General features: G+C 48.0%; 1 protein-coding gene and 1 long non-coding RNA gene across 2 annotated transcripts in view; one reads left to right on the forward strand and one right to left on the reverse strand.

Moving 5' to 3' along the window:
• The first annotated feature begins 3,081 nt into the window (after nt 1–3,081).
• On the forward strand, nt 3,082–25,158 carry Slc36a2 (solute carrier family 36 member 2). Its single transcript, XM_075992558.1, has 10 exons — nt 3,082–3,306; nt 6,534–6,624; nt 7,357–7,445; nt 8,755–8,850; nt 13,066–13,150; nt 15,713–15,931; nt 17,457–17,555; nt 19,393–19,559; nt 21,061–21,230; nt 24,265–25,158. The coding sequence occupies exons 1-10, from the start codon at nt 3,149–3,151 to the stop codon at nt 24,534–24,536; spliced, it is 1,446 nt and encodes a 481-aa protein (XP_075848673.1). The 5' UTR covers nt 3,082–3,148; the 3' UTR covers nt 24,537–25,158.
• LOC142860813 (uncharacterized) overlaps nt 23,930–27,244 on the reverse strand; it is an 18,015-nt gene continuing 14,700 nt past the window's right edge. The window contains exons 3-4 of the long non-coding RNA XR_012912405.1: nt 26,704–26,939; nt 23,930–26,064 (exon numbers count right to left, since the gene is read on the reverse strand). This is a non-coding gene — a long non-coding RNA (uncharacterized LOC142860813). The remainder of the gene's footprint in view (nt 26,065–26,703; nt 26,940–27,244) is intronic.

Below are 27,244 nucleotides of genomic sequence, written 5' to 3' on the forward strand. Positions count from 1 at the left end.
GGCACCTGGCTCCAAGCTAGAAGAGTGGTAGCCAGCATGTGGAAATATAGAACCAGTTCCTGCAAGTTGTCCTCTGACTTCCACACTGAAGCCGAGGCATACTCCTGTGCACGCACGCACACACACACACACACACACGCACACACACACACATAAATTTTTTTAAAGAGTAATTAAGTTATGTTCACTTCTCCCGCCCTCTACACAGCTCTCAGCTGGGCACATTGTACTCATACAGAGTACAGTGGCCATGAGGAGCTAGACCTGTTGGTCAGCTTACAGAGACCCCACCGATGTCCCTCTGGTCCCCAGGCCTTTAGAAGTCACCTGTGCTCTAGTATCTACTTCATGAGGTGAGGGGAGGCTCAGAGTGGGAAAGTGTCCTTCTCAGGGTCCCAAAGGCTTCGTGGTGGTGAAACATTGGAATCCAGCTCTACAAATGCTGGCTCCTGGCGGCTCAACTCTTGTCTGACCAGCGGTGTTGCAAGTTCGGAGCGTACAACTTCACCCCAGCCAACAAGGTTTCTTTGGGCTGTGATGTCCACGAAAGACCCTGCATCAAACACCACTATTCTACTCACCCCTATCCAAAAGGTCTGAAGATTAATCCCAGATTCTTAATCAATCTGGGGTGGAAAGCAAAACCGATTTCACCCCAAATCCCTGACACTCTGAATGTACAGATCCCGTTGCCTGGAGGGAGCCGAGCTCTATCGGCAAGATGAAATCTAAAATTAGAGTCGAACTGTGGAATTTCAATTGCAGGCCCCAGAATACAGCCTGCTACTCCACAGACCAGGAATAGCACAGTGTGATGGTGCCAGACAAGAGAAGAAAGGACATTTTGCAAGCCACAGCCAGGGCCACAGTGGACTCAGGGCAAGAACGTTAAGGGTGGGGCCAGCATTCACCCAAGGGTCTGTGCTGTGATCAAAGCTTCAGGCAGCAGACACACAAGGACCTGGCTGGGGTACAGCAGGGACTCCGCCAAGGGATGTGACCTCCGTCAAACTGCCCTTTGTCTTTCAGAGCCTCAGTTTCCAAAAAGCAAAGCAATGATGCTCCCCAGAGAAGTAGCCAGGCTTTGTGGAGTCCGACACACACCACTGGGGATGGAGGAAGGAGAGTAAGGGGTTGGGTGACCCTCTTTGGAGTTTTTTTTTTTTTAAATATTTTATTTATTATGGACACACTGTTCTGTTTGCATATATGTCTGTAGGCCAGAAGAGGACACCAGACCTCATTACAGATAGTTGTGAGCCACCATGTGGTTGCTGGGAATCGAACTCGGGTCCTTTGGAAGAGCACGCAATGCTCTTAACCGCTGAGCCATCTCTCCAGCCCCCCTCTTTGGAGTTTTTAAAATTACATTTGTTTATTTGTTTGTGCCTGGGATAAACATGGAGGTCAGAGGACAGCTTCCAGGAATGAATCAATTTTCTCCTTCTACCAAGTGGGCCCTAGGGATCAAATTCTGGTTATCAGGCTTGGCAGCTAGCACCTTTACTGATGAGCCATCTCCCGGCCTGGGGTGAGACTCCTTAGGAAAGGGGAAAACAAAACAAAACCAGGAGCTGGGAGGATGACTCAGTCAGTGAAGTGTTTGCTGTGTAAACAAGAGGTCTTGATTTGGACCCCCAGGACCCACAGAAGAGCCAGGCCCACCCAGCTGCACATAGATGTTGGGAGCGGGGTGTGGGAGGCAGAGACATGTGGGATGCTGGAGCTCAATGACCAGCTGGATTTGCTGAGCTCCACGGTCAAAATACCACAAGGTGGAACCAGGTGTAGTGGTGCAGGTCTTTAACCCCAGCACTTGGGAGGCAGAGGCAGGTGGATCTCTGTGAGCTGAAGGCCAGCCTAGTCGACAGAGTTCCAGGACCGTCAGGGTTCCATAGTGTCTCAAAAAAAAAAAAATGAAGAATGGTTGATGAAAATCCACCTCTTCCTTCCACAGGCACACACCACGCTTACATACATACAACACACAGACACACCACAAATCCACACTGGACCTGGGAAGGGACCGGCCCTTCAGAATCTGTTTCCAGTGTTCCTGTTACCCGTGAGGTGTTTTAAATTACGTTAAATTGCACCGTTGGCTCATAGTAAGGCCTCAGTCGGTGCTGCTTTCTGGAGATGAGACGATGGTGGGGAGATGGGTCCGGCCTGAGAACAATGCTGTAATTTGTAGACGGAGGAGAGTTGGCTGCTTCATCTGCACCAAGCAGAGATAATGACAGAGAATGGAATCCCAAGAAACTCCTTAGACGGTCCTCAGTCCCCAGAGCTCTAATCTGAAAGCCGCATGTAACCTTAAGCAAATCACACCCCATCCCTGAGCCAAGGCCTGCCCAGGAAAACGTTCCTGGGGATTGTGCAGCATTTGGCTCTTCTCATCTCCAAGGAAGCTCTGTCCTTTCATGGAGTCTCCTGAAAGCAAAACAAGCCTCTTTAGGGATTCTCGCCCTATGGGTCGCATATCAGATAGTTACACTGTGATTCATGACAGAGGTAAAATTACCACAGTTATGAAGTAGCAACAGCATGATTTTATGGTTGCAGGGTCATCACAACGTGAGAAACTGTATCAAGAGTCGCAGCATAGGAAGTTGTGAATCACAGCTCTAGGTGAGGGGCTGGTTGTCCCTCTGGTCTTAGTGCAGACAGCAGGCTGGCAGGATGTGGGAAGCCTGCCTTGAGATGGGGCACACGAGGTGGCAGTGTACAAGTCTGTAATCCCAGCACTCGGGAAGTAGAGGCAAAGGGGTCAAAAGTTCAAGGTGATCCTTGGTTACCTGGTAAGGGAGGCCACTCTGAGCTACAGGGGACCCTGTCTCACAAAAAAAAAATAAAATAAAATAAATAAAATAAAATAAAAAACAGCTGCACCGTCGTTGTTGTCTCCTTTCCTGGGATTGGGCAATACCAACACAGCTCACAACTCCCTCCCCGAATCCCGCCTTTCTCTCCTACCCAGTTTCTTCAGGCAAGAGGAGGCGGGGCACCCAGGCAGGTGGGCGTGGTCTCATTCCAGCCCAGCCAGAGCAAGCTCTGAGGCCAGATCCACTGAGCCCAGCTTGCACCTGCATCCACACCTCCCCAACTGCCCCTTCTCTATCCTGAGCTTGCCCTTTCTGAAGCTGTCATGTCTGTGACCAAGAGTGCTGGGGATCCCCAGGTAGCCACCACTATCAAGCTGGACCTCGTGTCGTCTCCTGAGAGTTCCAAGAAGGTGCAGAGCCAGGATCCTAGTCTCGGGAATGGGAGCGCCTCAGAGTCATCAAAGAAGACCAAGGGCATAACGTGAGTGCCGCTCCCTGCCACCCCATGTCTGCTCCCATCAGCTTCCAGTCTGGACCTCGAGGTGGGTGTGTCTGACCCTCAACCTACTATGCCACCAGGAACACTAAAGAGGAAAAAGTGGCAGCCATGGGCTGTGTCAAATAGGAAATCTCACTGAAGCCAGGTTTAGAATTTGAAAAGCCCTGAGAGGGAAACTGAGGCCCAACGGCTTTAAGCCACGTGCTTAGGTTTACAGACAGAGATGAGGCTAGAATATAGTGCCATTTGGGGCTTTTGGTGTCTAAGAAGGGAGGCAGAACTTGGAAGGAAGTTGGGATCAGCACATAAGACCACAGTGTCCTCACCAACCCACAAGCAAGCCTCTCCCTGCAGCAAGCCTGGCCTTTGCTGCCACTAAGGTTGCAATGGTACTGCTCAAAGAAGAACATGTAGAAGATTCTAGCTAGTTTCTTCCAGTTCCTGAAAGATGGAGTCTGGAGCAGGGGACATTGGCAAAGGTTTTCAGAACATGACAAGCTGCAGGGCTCCGGCATTTTCTCCCTCCTTTAACTTCACCAATACAGCAGTCCAGCTAGCTTAGGCTCAGGCTGTAAGAGTCCAGTGTGACACCATCCGTATAGTATGGCACTTCACAGAGGACCAGAAGGACTGGGTTCAGATGGAAGCCTGCCCTTCTCTCCTACAAATCATCTTTCCTCATATGTAAAGCAGGGAGGAGCAGGTATGACCCAGGACATTAAAGAGGTGTGTGTGTGTGTGTGTGTGTGTGTGTGTGTGTGTGTGTGTGTGTGTAAACTAAAGGTGAATGTGGAGGAAGAGAATGGGTGGCAGAAGGGGAGAAGGTGCTGAAGGGATAGACTCAGTTTCTCCACACCACCCACAAGACACTGCAGGAATGGACTCAATGGTTGCTGGCAGGATGACGTGGATCCTTTGTCTCTGGAACTGGTCCTGGGCCTTCTACGTGCTAGAGATCATTAGAGCAAGCTGTCAAGGCCCGCAGGTCACCTGCAGAAGAGCAGGGGTATTTCTCAACTTTTGAGAACCAGCTGACTCTCATCTGTGTCCTGGGTGGTTGAGGTGGCAATTTCAGTTACTTAAAACTCGAGAGAATAAAGCAAGCACTAGCCAGAGAGGACCTGTGGGGCTTGGAGACAAGTCACACAGGCTGGGTAGGCATGCAGGTGATGGAGTCTGGCCTCCTGGGTTCAGTCCCCACTTACCAGCTGGAGAAAGTGATAGAGTCTATAAACCATGGCTTGCTCCTCCCGGGATGGCTGTGCCTTCGATGTAAGCATGAAGCCCCCAAGTGTAGTACCAGTGTACTCTCATCTCTGATGGTGGCTCCAGGTCACCACAGCAGTCAGAGATGGAACCCAGGCCTCCTGGCTCCTGATCCAACACGTTGCATGGCTTAGCACACTGCGAGCTGGCAGAACGGCTGCAGCTAAATTCTGATTTCCTAAGTCCTCTAGTTAGAAATTTCCTAAGTGACCCGCTGACCCCTTCCCAGTTGCAAAACAAGCCCATCATGGGGGCCAGGGGGTATAGTTCTCTGTCAGCAATGTTGACACCCACAGGGAAAGGGAAAGGCATGCAGGGCTCTCCACCCCCTTTCTCCTCCAATTGTTCTTTAACTCCTACCAATCCACGGGGAGTTCTTCCGATGCTAGAGGACCTGGGGGTTAATGCAGAGACTGGGAGTTGGGTGAAGTCTTTCAGAATAGCTTTGTTCTTCTTAACATTTTCAGAGGCTCTCCGGAGTCAGACATGTGCTCCCACAAAATGACAGAGCTGGATAAGTAGCAGCCTTGGGCTATAATCCTGGTTTGTGCGATTCCAAAACCCAGGCTCCTTTCAGGCTCCTGTCACTGGCTTAAGATGGTGGGCTGGCTGCAAGGGCTTTTGGGGGAATTTCTAAGGCTTCTGAAGGATTAGATAAAAGCCAAGGATTCTATTTCACAAGGTCAGGATACAGAGGCATCTAGAAGAATGCTGGGTTTGAAATTCACTGAGAGAGAAAGTCCCAACTTGGAATTTTTCTCCCTTAATGACCTTGTTCTCCAAATCAACTTCACATCTCTCTTAAAGAAATAGTAAAGCAGGGCTATGGACACAACTCAGTTGGTAGAGTTCCTGTGTAGAGGGCACGAGGCCCTGGGTTTGATCCCCAGTACTTCATGAAGTGGCCATGGTGGCTCACACCTATGGCCCTGGAGAGGTGGAGGATGGACAATCAGAAATTCAAGGTCACCCATGGCTACATAGTGAGTTTGAGGTCAGCCTGTGCTACATGAGACTCTGTCTTGAGAAAGAGAGGAGGAGGAGAAATGGAGGAGGACAAAGACTGGAAGGAAGGGAAGGAAAGAAAGAAAAAGAAAGAAGAAATCATGGGTGATTGCTGAGGGCACTTCCCAGTAGCAGAACACTTGCTTAACATATACAAGGCCCTGGTGTGATCCTGAACACCATAGGTAAGCAATAACAAAAAGAGAGGGAGTCCTTTGCTTTAGTTTGGGTTTTACTGGGTTAGGGGTCATGCCATTCCCCAGGCTTAATGTCCTGGACTAAGAAGAAAAAGAAAACCTCTCTGGAGATCAATCCTCAGATGACCCAGGTCCCCTGACCTATTACTAAGAAGTCACAGGGACCTTTATTTTTCCTATCTGCCTTTCCCCCATTCTTGGAGTGCAATCCTGTCTCTGCCACAACTTGGGAAGCCAGGTTGGTCTCTGGGCCTCAGTTTCCTCCGTGATGACTCTGGGCTGCCTTTCTTCCCTTGCCTTGGATCTGCCTCCTAGAGTTCAGCAACAGTGAAAGACGGCTGTGAAGTGGCTTGGCTTCCAGCCCCAGCTCCCCAGTGTAGCTGTGGACAAATCATTTAGGTACTTTTGTGCTTCCACTTCCTATCTGTAAACTAAAGCCCCATCAGTGCCTACTTTATTGTCTTGCCAAAAAGATCAAATAAGATGTTATATATAAACTTTTAGTACAGTTAGTGCTTCATGGCACAGAGCTGCTAATGCCAGGACAATTCTGGACAACTTGAGATGGGTAGTCACCTTTCAGGAGACCTACATGTGCCAAGCAAGGATATAGGAGCATCAAGGTGGCCATGAACTTACCTGCCCAGTTTAATTGAGGTGTTGACAGGCGATGAGGGAATGGTTTCTAGATTCTTTCCCTTCCCCACTTCCATGTCCTCTTATGTCCTTCCCCTCCTGCAGAGGGTTCCAGACATTGGTTCACCTGGTCAAAGGCAACATGGGCACGGGGATCCTGGGACTCCCCTTGGCTGTGAAGAATGCAGGCATCTTGGTAAGATATGTGGGGTGCGGGAGGAGACGGTAATGGGTTAAGAGAAGTGTTTCCTGGGATGGTAACTGAACCCAAAATGGACCTAGAATCTAAACATCAAGTCTGAGTCTCAGTTCTGCCTTGGCCACATGTTCCAGGGGTCCTTTTTATCCACTCTCGGGCCTCAGCTTCCTCTTTTATAGAATGTAAGGTTGGAGTTGGACCAGTTATCCAATCTGGCTTTACAGAGCCTACGTGTCCTTGAGGATACCTCAGAGGTCACTAAAGGGATATGTAGTCAAGACATTGGGTCCCCTACTCCCATCACAAACTTCATCATGATTGCTTCATGTACTTTTCGGGCATTACATAGATTGCTTTTGGAAAGATTAGCAAAATGCCTTACCACTCAGTTTTCTAGAAAGTTCTTTCAGAGCTAGCAAATGGTTCAGTAGATAAAGGCGCTGGCAGCCATGTCCAAGGAACCGAGTTTGATCCCTGGAACCCACATGATAGAAGGAGAGAGAAAGAACTCCTGACTTCTGTCCTCTAACCTGCACATACTGTGACATGCTGGAGCCCGCATCCCCAAATAGTAACCGAGAGAGAGAGAGAGAGAGAGAGAGAGAGAGAGAGAGAGAGAGAGAGAGAGAGAGAGAGAGAAAGAGAGAGAGAGACTCTTGGGTCCTCAGCAGTATTTGCACTACTAAGTTGTCTTCTCTCCTGCCTCGCTCATGTCTGCCCTGCCTGCAGATGGGTCCGCTCAGTCTGCTGGTGATGGGCCTCATCGCCTGCCACTGTATGCACATCCTGGTCAGGTGTGCCCAGCGCTTCTGTCACAGGTGAGTAATGTCCCATGTGTGGGTTCTCGGGGACATTCCCCCAAACATCTTACATTAGAAGAGCTTCCTTCTCCATGGTCCCCATGATTGCCAAGAAAAAGAGCTTCAGGGTTGGGGAGACTTCAGGGGAGGTCAGGACATAAGGCTGCTTAGGTGACCTCAATTTGGCTTTTTTTTTTTTTAGCTTGTCTGGTCAGCCCACCTGTAGAGTGGGTATAAATAACTCTTGCCTGCTCCTGCCTCTAAGAGTAGAACCCAGTTCAGTGAGGGCCATGGGTTTAGGCACCACTCTACCCACGCCAGGCTGTGTTGTTACTCATGTTGTGTGACAGCTCCTCAGTTTACAGGAGAGAACAAGGCACAGTGGCATTACAACCAGACCTCACAGCGTCCATTAGAACCTGCTGTGTTGGCTCAATGTTCTCTCTACCTTTTATCTGTGAGGCTTTGGTCTGGATCTCTGGACTTTTTTTTTTTTTAACCTGTGAGCTGTGGGTGGTGGAGGCATCCTTGGGTAGGTATGTAAGGAGTGAAGGAAGCCCTGAGTGGATGTGTCATTTCAACATGAGGACAGCCATGTCGAGTTCCCCAATGTCCCCAAACCCTTCCCAATATGAGGCTCAAAGAGATAGCAAAACCTTCCTCTGCTCAAATGGGCCTGTTGACAGTGTGTGTAGCAACTGCCAAGCACAGCTTCCTCTTCTGGGATGACTGCAGCCTGAGGCTGCTCCCCTACAGGGACCGCCCACCCAGGGTAGGGAAACCTGCCTCCTGTACAGCTGTGCATGCGAAGCCTGGCTCCTCAGTTGCCTACGAAGCATGCTTTGGGTTTCTGTGGCTAATGCCACACATCCGAGTAAGCACAGCCCACTGGATCCCGGCTTTTCTGAACATGGCTCTGTCCTTTTCCCCCATCATCCCAGTTAGGTCAATCCCTGGAGCAGTGCAGAGCATGGCAGGAAGTGTGTGCGTGCATGCATGCATGTGTACAAGTGACCCAGCACACAGAGGAGGTCAGAGGACAGTCTAGCTGTGAGTCCTGGCCTTCCACCTTGTTTGAAAAAAAAGGTCTCTTGTCTGCTGCTGTATATTCCAGGCTACACAGCCAACACAATGACAGGGATTCAAGGATCCTCCTGTTCCTGCCTTTCATTCTGCAGGAATTACAGACCTGGCTTTTATGTGGTTTCTGGGATTTGAACTCAGGTCCTCATGTTATATGGCATCTGCCCAGTTTGGCTTCTCATCTCCCCAAAGTCATAATCTTAGATTCCTTTGTCTCTTACAATGTATGTGCTTTGTCCTACAGACTCAACAAGCCCTTCATGGACTATGGGGACACAGTGATGCATGGACTGGAAGCTAGTCCCAATGCCTGGCTACAAAACCACGCCCACTGGGGGAGGTACCTTGTTCTCCCTTTGTTTACAATGGGTTAAGATATGGAAGGAGAAAACACACTGCCAGGGAATTTCTTCTTCCCCGCCAAGGTGGCTCCAAAGTCAGACTCTCCGCAGGGAGGAGGGTCACTGCCAACACCAGTTTTCCAGTTCTCGTGTAACTCTTGTGATAGGTGTTCATTTACCATACGTTCTTAGGAAACCCCCCTTATCACTGTAGACAGCACAGGGAAGGAAACAGGCAGCAAGGCTTTGCTCTTTCACTACCCATGGTCCACTGGGAAGGGCAGCCGTCTATGGCTTGATTATGCAATCCACATGGGACACACATGAAAGAGGTTCTGGCTACTACCAAACGGGTAGAGGGTTACCGGGGACCGGGGGAAGAGGGGTGTGCCAGGGCCAGGGTGGCTTCACTGGAACGCTGAGATGGATGCTGCACGACGTAGTCTTGAAGGCTGAGGAGTTACTTAGGGCAGAGAAGGCCAGGCCTGAAGGGCCTTCTGGGAAGAGGGCCGAGCTGGGGTGCAGGCCACACGGGGATGTGACAGGTTCACGCTACAGAAAGTCCAGGTGGCATGAAGGCAGAGTCAGGGTGTGGAAACTGAGGAAGGTGCCCAGTCACATCGTCTAGTTTATTTTTATTGATTTAATATGTGGTTAATCGTTTGGGGGAGGGGTTTATGTCGAGGCCAGAAGACAGCCCAGGAGTCAGTTCTCTCCTCCTACCACGTGGGTCCCAAGGATCGAACTCAGGTCATTGGGTCTGGCGGTGAGCATCATTGTTTACTGAACCATCTCACTCCATCGTCTGCACTTCACTCAATATTCTTATCTTTCCAAGTTCCCACAGAACATCCCGCTGAGGTCTCAATACTCAATGGCTCTTCTAGCCCAAAGTTCCAAAGTCCTTCCACAATCCTCCCCAAAGATGGCCATGTCTGTCAAAGCAATACCACACAATACTGGTACCAATTTGTCTTAGTTGGTGTTTCTATTGCTGGGACAAAACACCATAACCAGAAAGCAAGTTGGAGAGAAAAGGGTTTATTTGGCTTACACTTGGGCATTGCTGTTCAGCACTGAAGGAAATCAAGACAAGAACTCAACAGGGCAGGATCTTAGAGGCAGAAGCTGATGCAGAGGCCATGGAGGATGCTGCGTATTGGCTTGCTTCCCCTGTCTTGCTCAGTCTATCATCTTGTAGAACCCAGGACCACCTGCCCAGGGATGACACCACCCACAATGGGCTGGGGCCTCCCACATTGATCACTAAATGAGAAAATGCCTGCAGCTGGGTCTCTTCGAGGCATTTCCTCAACTGAGGCTCCTTCCTTGGTGACTCTAGCTTGTGTCAAGTTAACACACAAGACCTCCAGTGTACCTGCAGAGGGTCAGGTGGTACTTTCAACATTGCATCCACATTTTGAACCTGGTGTGTACCATTGCTTGGGGCTTGACTGTCTGGCTTCATAAGACTGGGCCAAGGACTGGGGAGATGGCTCAGTGGATAGAGAGCTTGCCATATAAAAGCCAGACCGGCATGGTAGCCCACCAGGAATAGTATTTGGGAGGCATATACGGATTCGCTGAGGGGAGCTGGTGTAACCAGATTAGAGGAATTACTGAATTTTAGGTTCAGTGACAAACCTTTCCTTGAAAATATAAAGTGGAAAGTGGTGGAGGAGGACACGTGACATCAACCTCTACCCTCTACACACACAGTGCACACACACACACATACACACACAGTGCACACACACACACACAGAGTGAACACACATATACACAGTAAACATGCATACGCAGTGCATACACACAGGGAACATGCATATACTCACACACATGAACATTCATACACACATTGATGTAACACGTATTCTAATTGGTCTTAATAATAAAAAATCAAAGTCAGCTATCAGTGAAAGCTGAAGGACCAGAGAAGCAGAGTAGCCAGCCGCTAGAGCTCTTACCTCTACCAATGCTCAGACCAAAGGGGTGATCCTGTCCTCAGACTGCATCCTCAGACTGACTGCCTCAGACTGCAATGAACCCCTGTCTCCTCCTGCCTTATATTCCTCTCTCTGCCCAGCCATATCACTCCTGTCTCCACCTCCCTAGTGCTGGGATTAAAGGCGTGGGATCCCAAGTGCTGGGATCACCTTTGTGTGAGCTCTGTTTCTCTTTGAAACTGGATCAATCTCCTGTAGCCCAGGGTGGCTTTGAACTCACCAAGCTCTGTCTGTCTTTGTCTCCCAAGTCCTGGGATGGATTAAAAGTGTGTGCCACCACTGCCTGGGCTCTAGTGGCTTAGCTCTGCACTCTGATATTCAGGCAAGTAGTACATGTAGTGCATGTGTGCTCACGCATGTGGAAGCCTGAGGTTGATGTCAGCATCATCCTCCATCACTCTTGCACTCCTTGGGGCAGGGTCTCTCAATCAAACCCAGAACTTGCTGATATGGCTAATTTCATTAACCATCTTGCTATGGCGATCCCATCTCCATCTTTCAAGGCTGGAAGAACAACATGCACACCTGGCATTCATGTGGATTCTGGGGATCTGGACGGCACTTTGACTACTAAGCCATCTCTCCAGCTCTCTCTTTCTCTCTCTCTCTCTCTCTCTCTCTCTCTCTCTCTCTCTCTCTCTCTCCCACCACCCCCCCTTATTCTCTCCCCTTTAGGATTAAAGATAACCATATTAAGGAAATGAAGACAGATTAGGGATAAATTATTGTAATTTGTACATTTATTTAGACTTCTTACCTTTGATGTGAATATTTTTGAGTGCATATTTATACAAAATAATGGTCTTCATAACACTATGTCTGTTTTCACCATGGCCCCTAGAGCCACAGTCTAATGTTAATTTCTTTCTATGCATATGTGTGAGTGCATGTTTATGTGTGCATGCACATCTGTGGTGTGAATGTTCATGAACATGTATGTGTATATGCTTGTGCATGTGGAGGCCAGAGGTCAATATCTGGTGTCTTTCTCATCCTCTTTATGCATATATATGTATATGTATATAAATATACATACATACACACATACACACACATATGCAGGGTTTCCCATTGAACCTAAAACTCACTGATTTGGCTACATTGGCCAGGCAGCAAGCTCCAGGAACACTTCCGTCTCCACCTTCCCAGTGCTATGGTTACAAATGTGCCCCACCACGCCTGACTTTTACATAGATGCTAGGGATCTGAATACAGGTCCTCTTGCTTGTGAGCAAGTGAGAAATAGCATCATTTCTTCAGCCCTTGTAATGCTAATTTCTGCCCTTGTTACAAACCATTCAATTATAAACTACCAGAACAAGAGGCCCCGGGTTGTCTGTGTTTCTTCAATACCTAATGAAGTGTCTGATACCTGTTAGGAAAAACACTTTGTGTGTTCTGGGCAGCTGATAAACACTGTGTGTTTGTTATCAGTTATAGTGAGAAGCAGGGATGAAGAATGCCATGGAGTTGGGTGGGGCACAGGGTTCCATCCTGGGAACTTGACCACAGCAGGCTGTGTGTGTTCAACAGTATCAGGGTCCAGCCTTGATGAAACGAGCATGTTCCAGGGTAGGAGCGTGAGGATTAGCATTATTAAGCAGAGGGGACAGAGATATGAGAGAAATAAAAGACAGAAACCCAGAACAGCACCAGGAGAGACATTCAGTGAATACTGAACCTGCCCACGGTTATTTTCCACATGCTTATATACTCCACTCCAAAAGGGGTAGGGGGAGGCAACAGTCTTCATTAACACAATATAAGGAATAGACCAATAGACCAAGTGTCCTGCAGGCAGCTACTCTCTGGAATGTCCTGCTAATCTCCTTTGAAGGAGCAGGAATAGCAAGGTGGAGTGGATTCACCTCTATACTCAAAATACTAATTAACCACACCCTAGGTCAGGATCTCTTGTTTGTAGCCACACCTGTTATCAACAACTTTGAAAGAGCAAAACTAAGCTCACACTCTCTGACCTCCAGTCACGGTGGAACAGGACTCACGTCTGTGGGCCTCCACACTACAGCTGTTTACAAAGAACTGTTGTCACCTCACTCCTTCCTGCCCTCTTGAGAGTGGCAGAAAGATGCAGGGTGCTGGTACAAGGCCACCAGCCCTTGGGGACAGAGGACAGAATGGCAAGAAATGGAACAGAAAAGTCAATGTCTTTTATAACAAGTCTCTCTCTCCTCCTCCTTCCACCAGGTACATCGTGATCTTCTTCCTCATTGTCACCCAACTGGGCTTCTGTTGTGTATACATTGTGTTTCTGGCGGACAATTTAAAACAGGTACTTTAGACAAGGTGGATGGGAAGGGGAAGACACAGAAGGAAGCTTCTCTACCAGGTTGTTCACCTACGTTGCTTCATCTGAGTCCTCAAAAGTTCATTAGCACCACACGGGAAGGGAAAACCATGCTATGGGGTAGCTTAGCCTCCCCCACCCTCCATATAGCTACAGATGTCTACATTACCGTGTGTGTGTGTGTGTGTGTGTGTGTGTGTGTGTGTGTGTGTGTGTACATGTCCAGGCCATCTTCGGAGCCCATACTTTTTCTCTTAAAAAGTTTATTATCTCAGGTGTTTTATTATATTATAATTTATATGTTATAATATTTATTTATAGCAATGAAAACCTGGCTCTCATAACTGATTCACATTTTGCCAGGTTCTCACAATTCAAATAGCTTGAAGCAGTTTATCACTAAGAATGATCATAACATGATCTGAATTCTGCTGCTGAATTTTATTCCCACCAAGTGTTGGGATTTCAGGTGTCTTCCAGAACGCCTGGTTTATGCAATGCTTGAAATCAAATCCAGAACTTCATGTGTGGCCAGTAAGCACTCTACTAGCTAAGCCATATTCCCGGGCCAACGATGTTATTGTTTATATTATCTTTATTTTATTGTTGGAGGTAGACTCTCATATAGCCCGAGCTAGCCTCAAGCTCACTGTGTAGAGGCTCTTCAGAAAGCAAGCTTCTATCTGGCAAACCTTTATTTATGATCTGTTGCTCATGGTCTGCATTTTTATCTGCTGCCTATTAGGGCGAGCACATGCACTGTCTTGAGTGGGTTGCAAGCTAAGTGGGTGGTTCTAAAACACAGTGGGCAAATTTCCATGTGACATCTAGGAGGCAGCTCAGGTGTCGGGAATGCGCACTGTGGTCTAGTAGCATCATTGTGTAGCCCCTGGCATCACAGAAGGTTTCCTTTGGGAGCCATATGTGAGCTGGGCATGCTTGGGCAGCCTTGCAGAGTTGTAGCATCCAAGCTAGGGAGATAGACCTTGAAAAACCTTCCAGGCAGGAAAACATGGACTGTCCCTAGAGAAGCAATTCTACTGGTCATGGAAGACAATAGTGGTTGCATTGAGGAAAAGTCCTGACCACTGGACAAAGACCTTTTATGGAGGTTTCTGAGTACCTGGATAATTTTCTTAGTTAGGGCTTCTATTGCTGTGAAGAGACACCATGACCATGGCAACTCTTTTTTTTTTTTTAATATACTTATGCCTGAAGGCCAGAAGAGGGCATCAGATCTCATTACAGATGGTTGTGAGCCACCATGTGGGTACTGGGAATTGAACTCTGGTCCTCTGGAAGAGCAGACAGTGCTCCTAACCACTGAAACATCTTTCCAGTCCAACCATGGCAACTCTTAGAAAGGAAAATGTTTAATTGGGGTGGCCTAAAATTCAGAGGTTTAGTCCATTATCATCATAGCAGGATATGGAGCTGTGCAGGCAGACATGGTGCTGGAGAAAGAGCTGAGAGTCTTACATCTTGATCCACAGGCAACAGGAAGTTGAACTGAGCTAGATGTAACTTGAGCATAGGATACCTCAAAGCCCGCCCCCACGGTAAGACACTTCCTCTAACAAGGCCACAGCTCTAATAGTACCACTCTCTATGAGCTTAAGGGGGCAGTTACATTCAAACTACCACACTAATCATCTGGGGATGTTTTCTACTGTAGGAAGGAATCATTAAACAAACAAACAAATAAACAAAAAGGCAAAGGTCAAAGAGCTGGGATGTAGCTCAGTTGGCCAACTGATTGCCTAACATTCCCAAGTCTCTGGGTTCAGTCTCCAGCACCTCACAAATGGGGAAGATGGAGGCAGGAGGATCAGAAGTTCAAGGTTATCCTTAGCCACATAGAAAGTTTGAGGCCAATCTGAGCTATATGGTGAGATCTTGCCTCACCAAAAAAAAAAAAGGAAGCTAAGAAACTCAATGGCACAGGGCTTGCTCTGCATGCTTGAGCCCCAGGGTTTCAGCCCAGCAACACACACACACACACACAAAGTAGAGAAAACAACTCATATTTATGTATCCACAATATGTGCTTAAGTGAAAATAAGGTTTCAAGATAAGAATGGATACAGTGATTGCCATCTTACAAAATAAAATGCATCTTCATCGTGTAATTTGTGATGTTGAGTAGAAAATACATGGACGAATATATTAGAGAGGAGTCCATGCTTTCTCCACCAGTGCTGATGTCAATAACAGCTTTATATTTTCTTCTTACATGATTCTAATTGTTCTGCCATGAATCCTATTGTCTGAACAATGGTTTTGCTTGTATTAGAGTTATGCTGATTTTAACCGTAGGGTGGACCATTCATCCACCCTGACCTTGTAGGGAAGGACGTGTATACTGTGTGTTAGGAGATTGTTTTCGTTCCATTTTTGTTGTGATAAGATACCTCGACAAAAGGAAACAAAGGAGAATGAGTGTATTTTAGCTCACACCTTCAAGCTACAGTCTGATTCTGGGAAAAGCGCCCAGTCTACCACATGCTCAATTGTCTTCCTCCTCTTGCTTTCCCATTCCCTCCTTAGGTAGTAGAAGCTGTTAATGGTACAACCATCAGCTGCCACTACAACGAGACCATAGATCTGACACCCACCATGGATTCACGACTCTACATGCTCGCCTTCCTGCCCATTCTGGGGCTTCTGGTCTTCATTCGGAACCTCCGTATCCTTACCATCTTCTCCATGTTGGCCAACATCAGCATGTTTGTCAGCCTGGTCATCATTGCCCAGTACATCATCCAGGTTGGTGCATAGCATCCACTGACTCCCCAAGAGACAGGGCACTGGTATCCACATGAGGCATCAGGTCCCAAGTGCTAGGATGGGTATGGTATGCTCCTCACCCTTCAGCCTAGGACCCATCTTGCTGTAATGTTCCCTCTTGTTCCAGCTCATCTTTTTTTTTTTAGGTATCTCATTCCTTCTGTGTCTCCAAATGACTGTTTTAAATATCAAATCCAGATTTTGAAAAAGCTATGTTTTCAGGCTTGTGGAGACAGCTCCACTAGGAAACCATTTGCCCCACAAGCATGAAGACCTGAGTTGAGACCCCAGAACCTATTGTGTAAGAGCCAGGGTACTGTAGAATATGCTTGTGATTCCAACACTGAGTGGGGGAGTTAGAGTAAGCAGAGCAGCAAACAGGAGGATTCTGAAGCTGCCTGACAACCAGTCTAGCCAAATTGATGGGCTCCAGGTTTAATGAGAGACCCTGGGTCGAAAATTAAAGTGGAGAGGGACCAATGAAGACCCTTCACATTGACCTTTGGCCTCCACATGCACCCACACATGTGCCTGCACACAAGTACACACATATGCTACTTCTTCTTTATGTGGGGGCTATTCCAGGAATCTTCCATCATAAAAACAATCCTGTGTTTCTTTTAACGTTCTGGACCACGGGCTAAGTAGAGTATCTACTCCACCTGTTCTGTTCTCCCCTTTAATCTACAGCTCAGGAAGGGAAAAGCAGATATGCACATTCAACTAACTATGTTGGGCTCCCTAGGATATTCTATAACTACATTACAATAACTTCTAAAACTCATGCTCACTCTCCACTCGTAAAGGTTCTTGGGTGCTGTTGGATGTCACTAATCTCTGATACATACAGTATGCTTTTAGATGTTGTAGGAGCAGCGGGCTGCATTCCCACCCAGCTCCCACATGACTATTATACCCAAAATAACAACACACAAATTGTATTCTTTTAAACACTGCTTGGCCCATTAGCTCTAGCCTCTTATTGGCTAACTCTCACATCTTGATTAACCCATTTCTATTAATCTGTGTAGCACCATGAGATGGTGGCTTACCAGGAAAATTCTTAACCTGTGTCCATCTTGGAGAGGAGAGCTATAGCATCTGCTTGACTCAGCTTTCTTTCTCCCAGAATTCTGTTCTGTCTACTCCACCTATCTAAATCCTGCCCTATCAAAAAGCCAAGGCAGTTTCTTTATTAACCAATGAAAATAACAAATAGACAGATGACCCTCCTCCATCATTTAGAGACTTCTGGTAAACCCGCTCCCTTCACGAGACACAGATCTTCCATTTTTTAACAATACCTGCATGCTCCTGCCCTCTGACTCGTTGGTAATGTGCAATATTAAAGTCAATATTTATCATGTTTACCTCATTCTATAGGCTTGCTGAACTTTTTGACATTCAGTGTTCTCAAATCCAGCTCTCCTCTCAGAGTCCTTCTTGCTTAGAGGAGCTCAAGTGTTCACATGGAGTGACAATCTTGTATTTCTCTCTTCTGTAGGGAATCCCAGACTCTAGCCAGTTGCCACTGGTAGCAAGCTGGAAGACCTACCCTCTCTTCTTTGGAACAGCCATTTTCTCGTTCGAAAGCATCGGCGTGGTAAGGTTGGGATGAAGGTGGCCTTTCCCTGGACCTGTGAACCAGTTTCTGGGACAGAGCTAAGAGCTCTGGCTTTCCACGTGCTCTTGGCTATTGGGTTAGGCCTGTGGGAATTACACGTGGGATAAAGCAACATCTGGTCTCATCTGGATCAGTTGCCACCAGCAGATAAAAAGTAGGCTATGGCAGAGAAGCAATCAGCAGATTATGTTTGTCAATGTCTCTATCCAGTGTTTATCTTCTGAGCAATATGAGTTTCCTAGTCTTTTTAAAAATCAAGACTAGTCAAAAAACAACAGCAAAAATAACCAGGTAGTGGTGGTGCATGCCTTTAATTCCAGAACTCTAGTGGTAAAGCTAGGAGGATCTCTACGAGTTTGAGGTCAGCCTGGTCTACAGAGCAAGTTCCAGGACAGGCTTCAAAGCTACAGAGAAACCTTGTCTTAAGAACTCTGTCAGAAGAAACCTACTTTGTGGAGTCAGGATTCAGTTTTCCCTTCACCTTTCAAGGTGTCTCTCTTACTGCTTTGGCTGCTCTCGGACCTTCAGGCTAGCTGGCCTGTGAGCTTTCTGCAAGTTCTCCTCTGCCTCCCATCTCACCTTAGGAGTGCCAGGATTACAGACGTATGCCACCATGCCCAGCTTTCTGTGGGCCTGCCAGATTGTCCTCCGATCTCTGCACACATATGAAACAAACAAATAAGAAATAAATGTAATGGAAGACTCGAAGCCCTCAAACTTCTGGAAGAGAATGATGTGCAGGATGGTTAGACACAGCGGTAGGTCCAGGGAATGATTTCTCTGGATAGGACTCCAGGGGCATAGAGAACAAAAGCAAACTGAGAAATGGGGCTTCTCTAACTAAAGAGCATCTGTAAGGCAAAGCGAGGAGTGGAGGAGAGACAGCCTTCAGAAAGGGAGGCATGTGCTCACAGGTGAGAGGGCTGACGACACCGGGATGAGGGCTGACACCCAGGATGTTTAAGGAACCTGGCAAACAACAGCAAAGTAATCCAGCTGCAAAATGGGTGAATGACCCAAGTGGAGACTTCTTCGAGAAAAACTACAAATGACCAACAAGTATATGAGAATCTGCACCTTCTCGTTAGCCATTGGGTGCATCACAGTGAGGGATCTCTTCACCCCTGTCCAAATGGCTGTTGTCCTAAATCAGAAGCGTAAAGACGGCTCTGCAGTTCAGAGCACTGGCTGCTCTTGGAGGGAATCAAGATTCAGCTCCCAGCACCCACATCAGCTTATAACTCCAGCTCCAGGAGATCCATCATCCTCTTCTGGCCTCCACAGACACTGCAATGAGTCAGAATTTCCTTAGTTTTAAAACAGATTTATTTATTTTTATTCTAAGTGTATGAGTGTTTTGCCTACACACACACACACATACACTGCATGCATGTCTAGGTCCGACAGAGGCCAGAAGAGGGTGTCAGATCACATGGAGCTGGAGTTACAGGTGGTTGTGAGCTGTCTGATCTAGTCGCTGGGAACTGAGTCTGGGTCCCCTACAAGATCACCAGTGTTCTTCACCACTGCGTCCCCGAATTTTCTTCTTTTTAAAGGCTGTATAATATTCCATTGCATGGATGTATGACATTTTGTTTACTCATTTTCTAAGGATGGACATTTGTCTGCCTCCCACCTTTTGATCATGACTAATATTGATAAGAGCAAGGGCATACAAACACTTTTTCAAGTCCCTTCTTTGATTCATTGATGAACACGTCAGAGGCAGCAAGATTTTCTCTTGTTTGTGCTATGTCGATGCTGTTACGTCTATCGCTGTTGTTATCCTGCTCCTTACAATGGGATGCTCCTGCAGGTGCTGCCTCTGGAAAACCAGATGAAGGATGCCCGCCGCTTCCCAACCATTCTGTCTCTGGGGATGTCCATCATCACCACCCTGTACATTGCTATCGGGACCTTGGGCTACCTGCGGTTTGGAGATGACATCAAAGCCAGCATCACGCTTAACCTGCCCAACTGTTGGTACCTTCACGGCTCTGGGTGGTCAGGATGGAGAGATGTGTAGTGTGTCTCTTCCTCTGCCTGTCAGAGCAGGGAGGCCCAGGTCTAGAGACACTCCCACTGGGAGAGGTGGAGCCAGCACTGGAACCGTGGGCTACAGAGATGTGTCAGCAGCCACCTCCAGGTTGAGTCGGGTCTTGGCATCTTAGCATGAAGGCCACACAACTAAAAGGAAAGGACAGTAATGAGGCAGAGTCCTTGGTCACCTCAGGGGAGGAGAAGGGAGTGCTGGGAGAAAGCATAAGGATTCTATCTGTGGTGCGGAACCTTCTTGTTCCCCTTCCCAGGCTCACGAGTAAGTCTCTGCTGCCACCCCACCACACACACACACACACACACACACACACACACACACACGTCAGGGGAACTAGTGTTGAAAACTTGAGACAGGGCCATGGAGAAGGTTCAGCAGGTAAGAGAATTGATACACAAGCAGGAGCACCCTGAATCTGATTGCAACACTCCCCCCAAAAGCCAGGCATGTGGCAAGTGCCTGTAATCCTAGCGCTGGGAAGGTAGAACCGGAAGACCCCACCTCAAGGTTCACTACCTAAGTTGTCGGGCTGAATTGGTGAGCTCCAGGTTCAGTGAGACACCTTGTCTCAAGAAATAAAGCGCCAAGTAACTGAGGAAGGCATCTGACATCAACCTCTGGCCTCTATATGCAGGTGGCATATACACTCACATGCACACATACAGCACACATGCAACATGCATGCACGCATGCAACACAATGCATGTGTGCACACATACAATACACACGCACACATGCACACATACAACACTTGCGCAGCACATTGCACACACATGAGCACACACATACGACACACGCATGCACACACACACACAGAGGAGTTCAACTCCCTTGAAGCCTCACTGTTCCTCCCTGCCCTCAGCTTCAAGCCTGCCATGATCCTGCTTCTCCTTCCAGCTCTCCACACAATCCCACAGATAATGTCTTTCCCTCTCATTTATTAAGGACTTGGCAATTCTCCAAACTAGGCAGAGCACTTGTGGAGGGCTCCTGACACGCTGAGCACTTGGGGTGCACGGACAATTACTATAGACTCTAGTCACAAAGGACTTTAGACCCCGACTTTAGGACCCTGGCTATTTTCCTGATGAATCTTCCCGGGAGATGTATCGAGCGTCAGCCTGTCTGTCCTCAGGCCTGACCTGACCATACGTCTCAGAGTGGCCTGTGGAGGCACCATGGGCGCACATGCTCAGGGCGCCTTGCCTCCCATCTTCACGACCCTGCCCTCTGCTGCCATCAGATCCTTGATGCTTCTCTGTTCTCTCCACTCTGGTGAGACTCCTCTGTACTCTGAGAAGGCCCCACACCTTCATTTTCAGAGAAGACACAGACCCAGGGTACTGTCCCCAAATCAGAGGCTGCTGTCCCCAGGAGGCCAGGTGCGGGAGTGCCAGGCCGTGGTGAACACGGCTGCGTGTCTTGCAGGCTGTACCAGTCAGTCAAGCTCCTGTATGTCGTCGGCATCCTGTGTACCTACGCCCTGCAGTTCTACGTCCCTGCAGAAATCATCGTCCCCCTTGCTGTCTCCCAGGTGTCAAAGCGCTGGAAACTGCCCGTGGACCTGTCCATCCGTCTCGCCATGGTCTGCCTCACATGTGAGTAGAACAGAGTCTCAGGGAGCCTCCTGACCATTTCCTGAGTGGGGTGTGTGTGTGTGTGTGTGTGTGTGTGTGTGTGTGTGGTCATATGTGTGCATCCCTGTAGTGGCAGAGGACAGCTTAGGTGACATTTTTCAGGCACTACCACCTTTTGTTTTTAAATATGGCCTCTCATTGGTCTGGAACTCCCCAGTTAGGCTAGGCTACCCAGCCAGCGAGTTCCAGAGATCAGCTTGTCTCTACCTCCCCAATGCTGGGGTTACAAGTGTACCCCACCATGCCTGGTTCTTTTTAACCTGTGTTCTGTGATCCACCTCAGGTCCTTGTGCCTGCAGGGTAGACACTTGACTAACAGAGCCATCACCCCAACCTCCACGTAAGCCAGTCCTACATGTTCCCTAATTAGACAGGTTGCTGATGCCCAGCCAAGGACAGGTTCGCTGATAGCCAGTGTATTATACAGTGACGACAGAGGGGGTGCCAGGCTCTGTGGTAAACCCTCCCTGGTGTATTTCATAATGTTATATTCAGTCCCCATGAGAAGGCTCGTGAAGTAGGACACTGTCACATAACTAGCCGGTGAGTGTTGGGAGGTGGGGGTGTGGCCCAGTTAATAGAGCATTTGCCTGGCATTCATTCATTCTTTCATTCATTCATTCCCAGTACCTCATAAAGAGGGTGTGTTGGTGCAGGCCTGTGATCGCAGCACTCTAGAGGTGGAGTCAGGAGGGTCAGGAGTTCAGGACCACCCTTGGCCATGTAGCAAGCTTGAAGCCAGCCCGAGTTACGTGAGCTACTTTCTCGATAGTTAATAGTAGTAGTAAAAGGGCCAGTGAGACGACTCCATTGGTAAATAAGACATTTGTTGCCCAGCCCGACAACCTGAGTTCAGTCCCTGGAAGTCACGTGGCAGGAGGAGAGCATCACCTCCTAAACGTTGTGCTCAGACTTCTACACATGTGCTGAGACACACTCCACATACATATACGCAATAAATGGAGTTACACTTAGTAAAAGTAATGTTAATGAAGGAAAATAAACAGGATTCAAACCCAGGTCATGAAAGCCAGCACCTCCCACCTCCAAGGTTGACACTGAAGGTGGGGAACCAGGGAGGATGCGCAGACAATGGGTGCTGTTTGTCCCTGAGGATTTTGTGTAAATTTAGGTCAACATTTAAAACAAACATGATACCCATGCTCATGCAGGCAATCCTAATTAAATCCACAGGGTCGTCTTTAAAAAGATATGAAAGTGGGGGGTGGTTGAGAAAAAGAGGCCAGGGACAAGTGGGACAGGGACAAGAGAGGGTAGTGGGGGTGAGTGTGGCCAGCATTCCGTATATACCCACAGGAAATTGTCAAAGGATAAAAAAATAAAAATATGCACAAAAATCATTTGATAGGGAGGGCAATCAGAACACACACACACACACATGAAATAGTAAATCTATGAAGCTATTAACATTTGAACAGAGGTTGAGTAAAAAGTGTGATCTAAACCTAGTTTACTGACTAGATAGGGCGTTCTGGAAACACAGCCACTGCTCGCTCGCTCTCTCTCTCTCTCTCTCTCTCTCTCTCTCTCTCTCTCTCTCACACACACACACACACACACACACACACCTGTCTGCAAGGCTGTCCCAGCAGGAGGCTAACCATTGTCATACTGGAATCAAGGAACCATCTGAACCTGGCCTGCCTTCCATTTCCTTCGGTTTTGGGGGATGGTGGGTACTGCTAAGACCCCGTGTGTACGAATCAAGCCTGCTTCCTTCATTACCTGCATGTCCAGAGCCATCACTTGGGCTCTCCTGGATTCAAATCACAAAGGAACCTTGTGTTTTCTCTTGATAATCTCTCCATCTTCAGAGCCCCAAACAGAACCTAAGTGGACAGAGAAAATCTGCACCCCCCCACAACCAAACAATATGAACACACAGTGTTATGGGGAACCCACCAAAGATGACCACTCGGACACAGTAGCTGATTGAAAGCTTTTATTCTAGTCTGCTGGGACTATACTGAGGTATTCGGGGACCCAAATGTAGCCCTGTACTTAGATCGAGGGGCTTTTAAAGGCAAAAATCCGCATTCTGGTGTCTTGCTCTGGAGCCGAATTGGAGAGGAGAGTTACAGAAGCAAGTAGTTTAACTGAACTTAAGCCAAGTTAGCTGGGGCATCTTGACTTCAGGTTCCTAGAATAGAGTTGGGTTCTCCATCAAGGAAATCAGACTCTAATTAAACCTGGAAGAGCTTCAGCAAGAGCAGGAGATGGAGGAACCTCTGCACTGTCTTACCCTGTCACCCTAGATCTCAACAAGAGGAATGAGAGGCAGCAACCATTATTCGCCACCCAAGATGAGAGCAGGCACGCTGGGAGCTCTCCACTTTTTTTTTTACACTCATTTATTTATGCATGATTCATATATGCATGTTGACAAATGTGTCTAGGTCAGAGGACAACTTTTACCATGTGTGTCTGGGAATCAAAATCAGATCATCAGACTTAGCAGCAGGTGCCTATACCCACTGAGCCATCTCCATCTCCCATTGGTTTGTCGTTGTTTTGTTTTGTATCCCTGGCTGGCCTGGAATGCACAGATTCACCTGTTTCTGCCTCCCAAGTGCTGGGACTAAAGGCATGTAGCATCACACCCTGCCTTTTTTTTTTCTTGACTTCTTTCTTTCCTTTTTATAAATCTCATAGAGCACAGGTTGGCCTCAAACTAAACTATGTAGCCAAAGAAAACCTCGAGTTCCTGATCCTCCAGCCTTCACCTCCAAAATGCTGGGGTTGTAGGCGTGTGTCACCATGGCAACTGGGGATAGATGTCGGGGATAGAACCAGAGCTTCATGCACGCTGGGCAGGCATTCCACCAACTGAGATACATCCCCAGCCCTCAGCTTTTATTTGCAAGACTGGCTGTCTGTGGGAGGTTTGGTTTCTTTTAAAGGTTTCAGGAACAACCTTTAAAGGCGTTGATACTAAAGATGAGGTTCTCCATCTGTCCCCTTCTATCTCCCATAGGCATGCTGGCCATCCTCATCCCACGCCTGGACCTGGTCATCTCCCTGGTAGGCTCTGTAAGCAGCAGCGCCCTGGCCCTCATCATCCCGCCCCTGCTAGAGATCGCCACCTACTACTCGGAGGACATGAGCCCTCTGACCATCACCAAGGATGCCCTCATCAGCATCCTGGGCTTTGTGGGCTTCGTGGTAGGGACCTACCAGGCCCTGGATGAATTGATTGGGTCCGGGAACTCTCACCCTTTCTCCAACTCCACTATGTTTATTCAGTGACAGAGCCTTCCCTCACCCACGGTGACTTATGTGGTTTCACTTCGCCTTTTCTCTGGTCCAAGACATGAAAAATTCGCCAGAAACAAGGTGCAGCTGGTAATTTTTAAAAAAAAGGACAAACCTTGGTCATCCTCTGGTTTTCCACACAGTGGAGAGCTCTTCCGTGGAAGCTTTTAGATTCCGCTCCCTTTTGGTCAGTTATCTAATTTCGTATCTTGAGTGGAGCTATGCAAAAATCAGCCACTAGGGGGCAGCAATGGCCAGCTTCTAGCAGAAGAAGCTCTCTTCCTGTTCATTTAGTAAATAGGTCACATCCTTTTCCTGTCAGTGACTGGAAACACACGATGCTCACTCACCTCAGCATCAAGATAGAGGGGGCCAAGGTGAGTCCCATGCTCAGGTAAAAAGGCACCATCTGTGTTACAGATAAGGGCGTTGAACTTTCTAAACCTCAAAAGTTTTAGCCCAACTCAGAAACCCAGCAGGTGAATAAGAAAAAATCAGGGTCAAGCTGATGAGCTAAGAGCACGAGGCAGCAGACAAAGACAACACTGGAGGAGGTTTTTATGTCTGAATTATTGCAACTGCAATAAACATTCTCGATTGCCTACTGGTCACCAGACATGATATGTGGTTCTTAGATAATTGTTTGCGTAAAAGTGTTTTAAACACCCTATGACAATGTAATGTCGCAGCTCCAGCCACCAAATGATGGTCTATATGTCACCCCTTGAGTCTTGACCTTGTAACTTGCTTTGACCAACAGTAAATGTTTGGTGAGGGCTTCTACCCTGAGACTGCCATCTCGTTCTGCTCTGTGGAGCTAATTTGTTTTAGGTGTGTGTGTGTGTGTGTGTGTGTGTGTGTGTGTGTGTGTGTGTGTGTGTGTGCAGGCATGTGTCCTCAAAGGCCACAGAAGAATATCAGATATCTTAGAGCTGGAGTTACAGATGGTTGTGAACGAACTCAACAGCAAGCCCCATTAACCGTTGGGCCACCTCTCCGGCCCCTGATATTCTTGTTGAGACCTAACTGGCTATAGCTAAATCTTGGAATGCATAAAATAAGAAGCCCTGATGTAAGGGACAGATGCAAGCTAGGGCTCATTAGCAATTATCCACATCATCTCAACTACCAGTGAGCGTAGCTGAGTGACAGCTCTATTTCAAGTTGTAGGTATTATCTGTTTACTCAGACCTGTACTTGAGCAAGAATGGACATGTGACTTTTCCCCACCTCCACTAGAGAACCCTTCCTCCTCTTCCTCCTCTGAGGCAGGATTTTCTTGCAACACAGCTGTAGCTGAGGTTGTCCTTGAATGCCTAATCTTCTGTCTTCCCTCTCCTGGGATTACAAGTTCCTGCCACCACACCCAACTCAACTCCCCTTAGTCAAGGAGTACAGAAGGCGCACGTAATCATCCTGAAGACACACCCACAGATGAGGTGTGTTTCTGGAGAGGGTTGACGAGAGAAGCACAAACTTCTCTTGGATATGGGCAGCCCCATCCCATGGGCGGGGTTGTGCTCTGAATAGAAAGAAAGAAAGAAATTAAGTATGAGCATTTTTTATTCCCCCCCCCTCTCTCTCTCTCTCCCTCCCGCCCCCTATCTCTCTCTGTCTGTCTCTCTCTCTTTCTCTGTCTGTCTCTCTCTTTCTCTCTTTCCCTCCCGCCCCCTCTCTCTGTATGTCTGTCTGTCTCTCTCTTTCTCTCTCTGTCTCTGTCTCTGTCTCTTTCCCTCCCGCCCCCTATCTCTCTCTGTCTGTCTCTCTCTCTCTGTCTCTCTCTCTCTTTCTCTCTTTCCCTCCCGCCCCCTATCTCTCTCTGTCTGTCTCTCTTTCTCTGTCTCTCTCTTTCTCTCTCTCCCTCCCGCCCCCATCTCTCTCTGTCTGTCTGTCTGTCTCTCTCTCTTTCCCTCCTGCTCCCTATCTCTGTCTGTCTCTCTCTCTCCCTCCTGCCCCCTATCTCTCTCTGCCTGTCTCTCTCTGTGTCTCTTTCTCTCTTTCCCTCCCGCCCCCTATCTCTCTCTGCCTGTCTCTCTCTCTCTCTTTCCTACTGTGTGTATGGTGTGTGTGTGTGTGTGTGTGTGTGTGTGTGTGTGTGTGTGTTTCTTGACTGCAGCATATGACCAGTTGCCTCACGGTCCTGCCACCATGCTATCCCCACCTTGATGAACTGTGTCCTCAAACTGGGAGTCAAAATAATCCCTTCCTTCTTTTCTTAAGTTGCTTCTGTCAGTCATTTGTCCCAAGAGTGAGACCAGCTCCTGAGGTCTGTATACATCGCCATTTCAGTAGAGGATCCAGGCTCGGTTTGCTGAAGATCAACGGAGTGACAAGAGGGGTGTAACCTGGGCGTTGAGTGTCACAGCTCCAGCTGCTCTGCCAGGCCTAAAGAAAGGTCTTTGAACAAAGCGAAAGTGAAAAGTCAAAGAGAAAGTAGAAAAAACATTTCTAGAGAATTACATTGTACTTCTATATTGTGTGTATGTGTGTGTGAATGTGTCTGTGCATGTGCCTGCATGTGTGAGTGTGTGTGTGCGTGTGTGTGAGAGTGTGTGTGTGTGTGTGAGTGTGTGTGTGTGTGAGAGTGTGTGTGTGTGTGAGTGTGTGTGTGCATGTGTGTGTGAGTGTGTGTGTGCGCGCGCGCGTGTGTGTGTGTGTGCGTGTGTGTGTGAGTGAGTGTGCCTGCATGTGTGTGTGCGCGT

Source organism: Microtus pennsylvanicus, chromosome 11 (genome assembly GCF_037038515.1).
Source record: "Microtus pennsylvanicus isolate mMicPen1 chromosome 11, mMicPen1.hap1, whole genome shotgun sequence".
Classification (NCBI taxonomy): Eukaryota; Metazoa; Chordata; class Mammalia; order Rodentia; family Cricetidae; genus Microtus; species Microtus pennsylvanicus.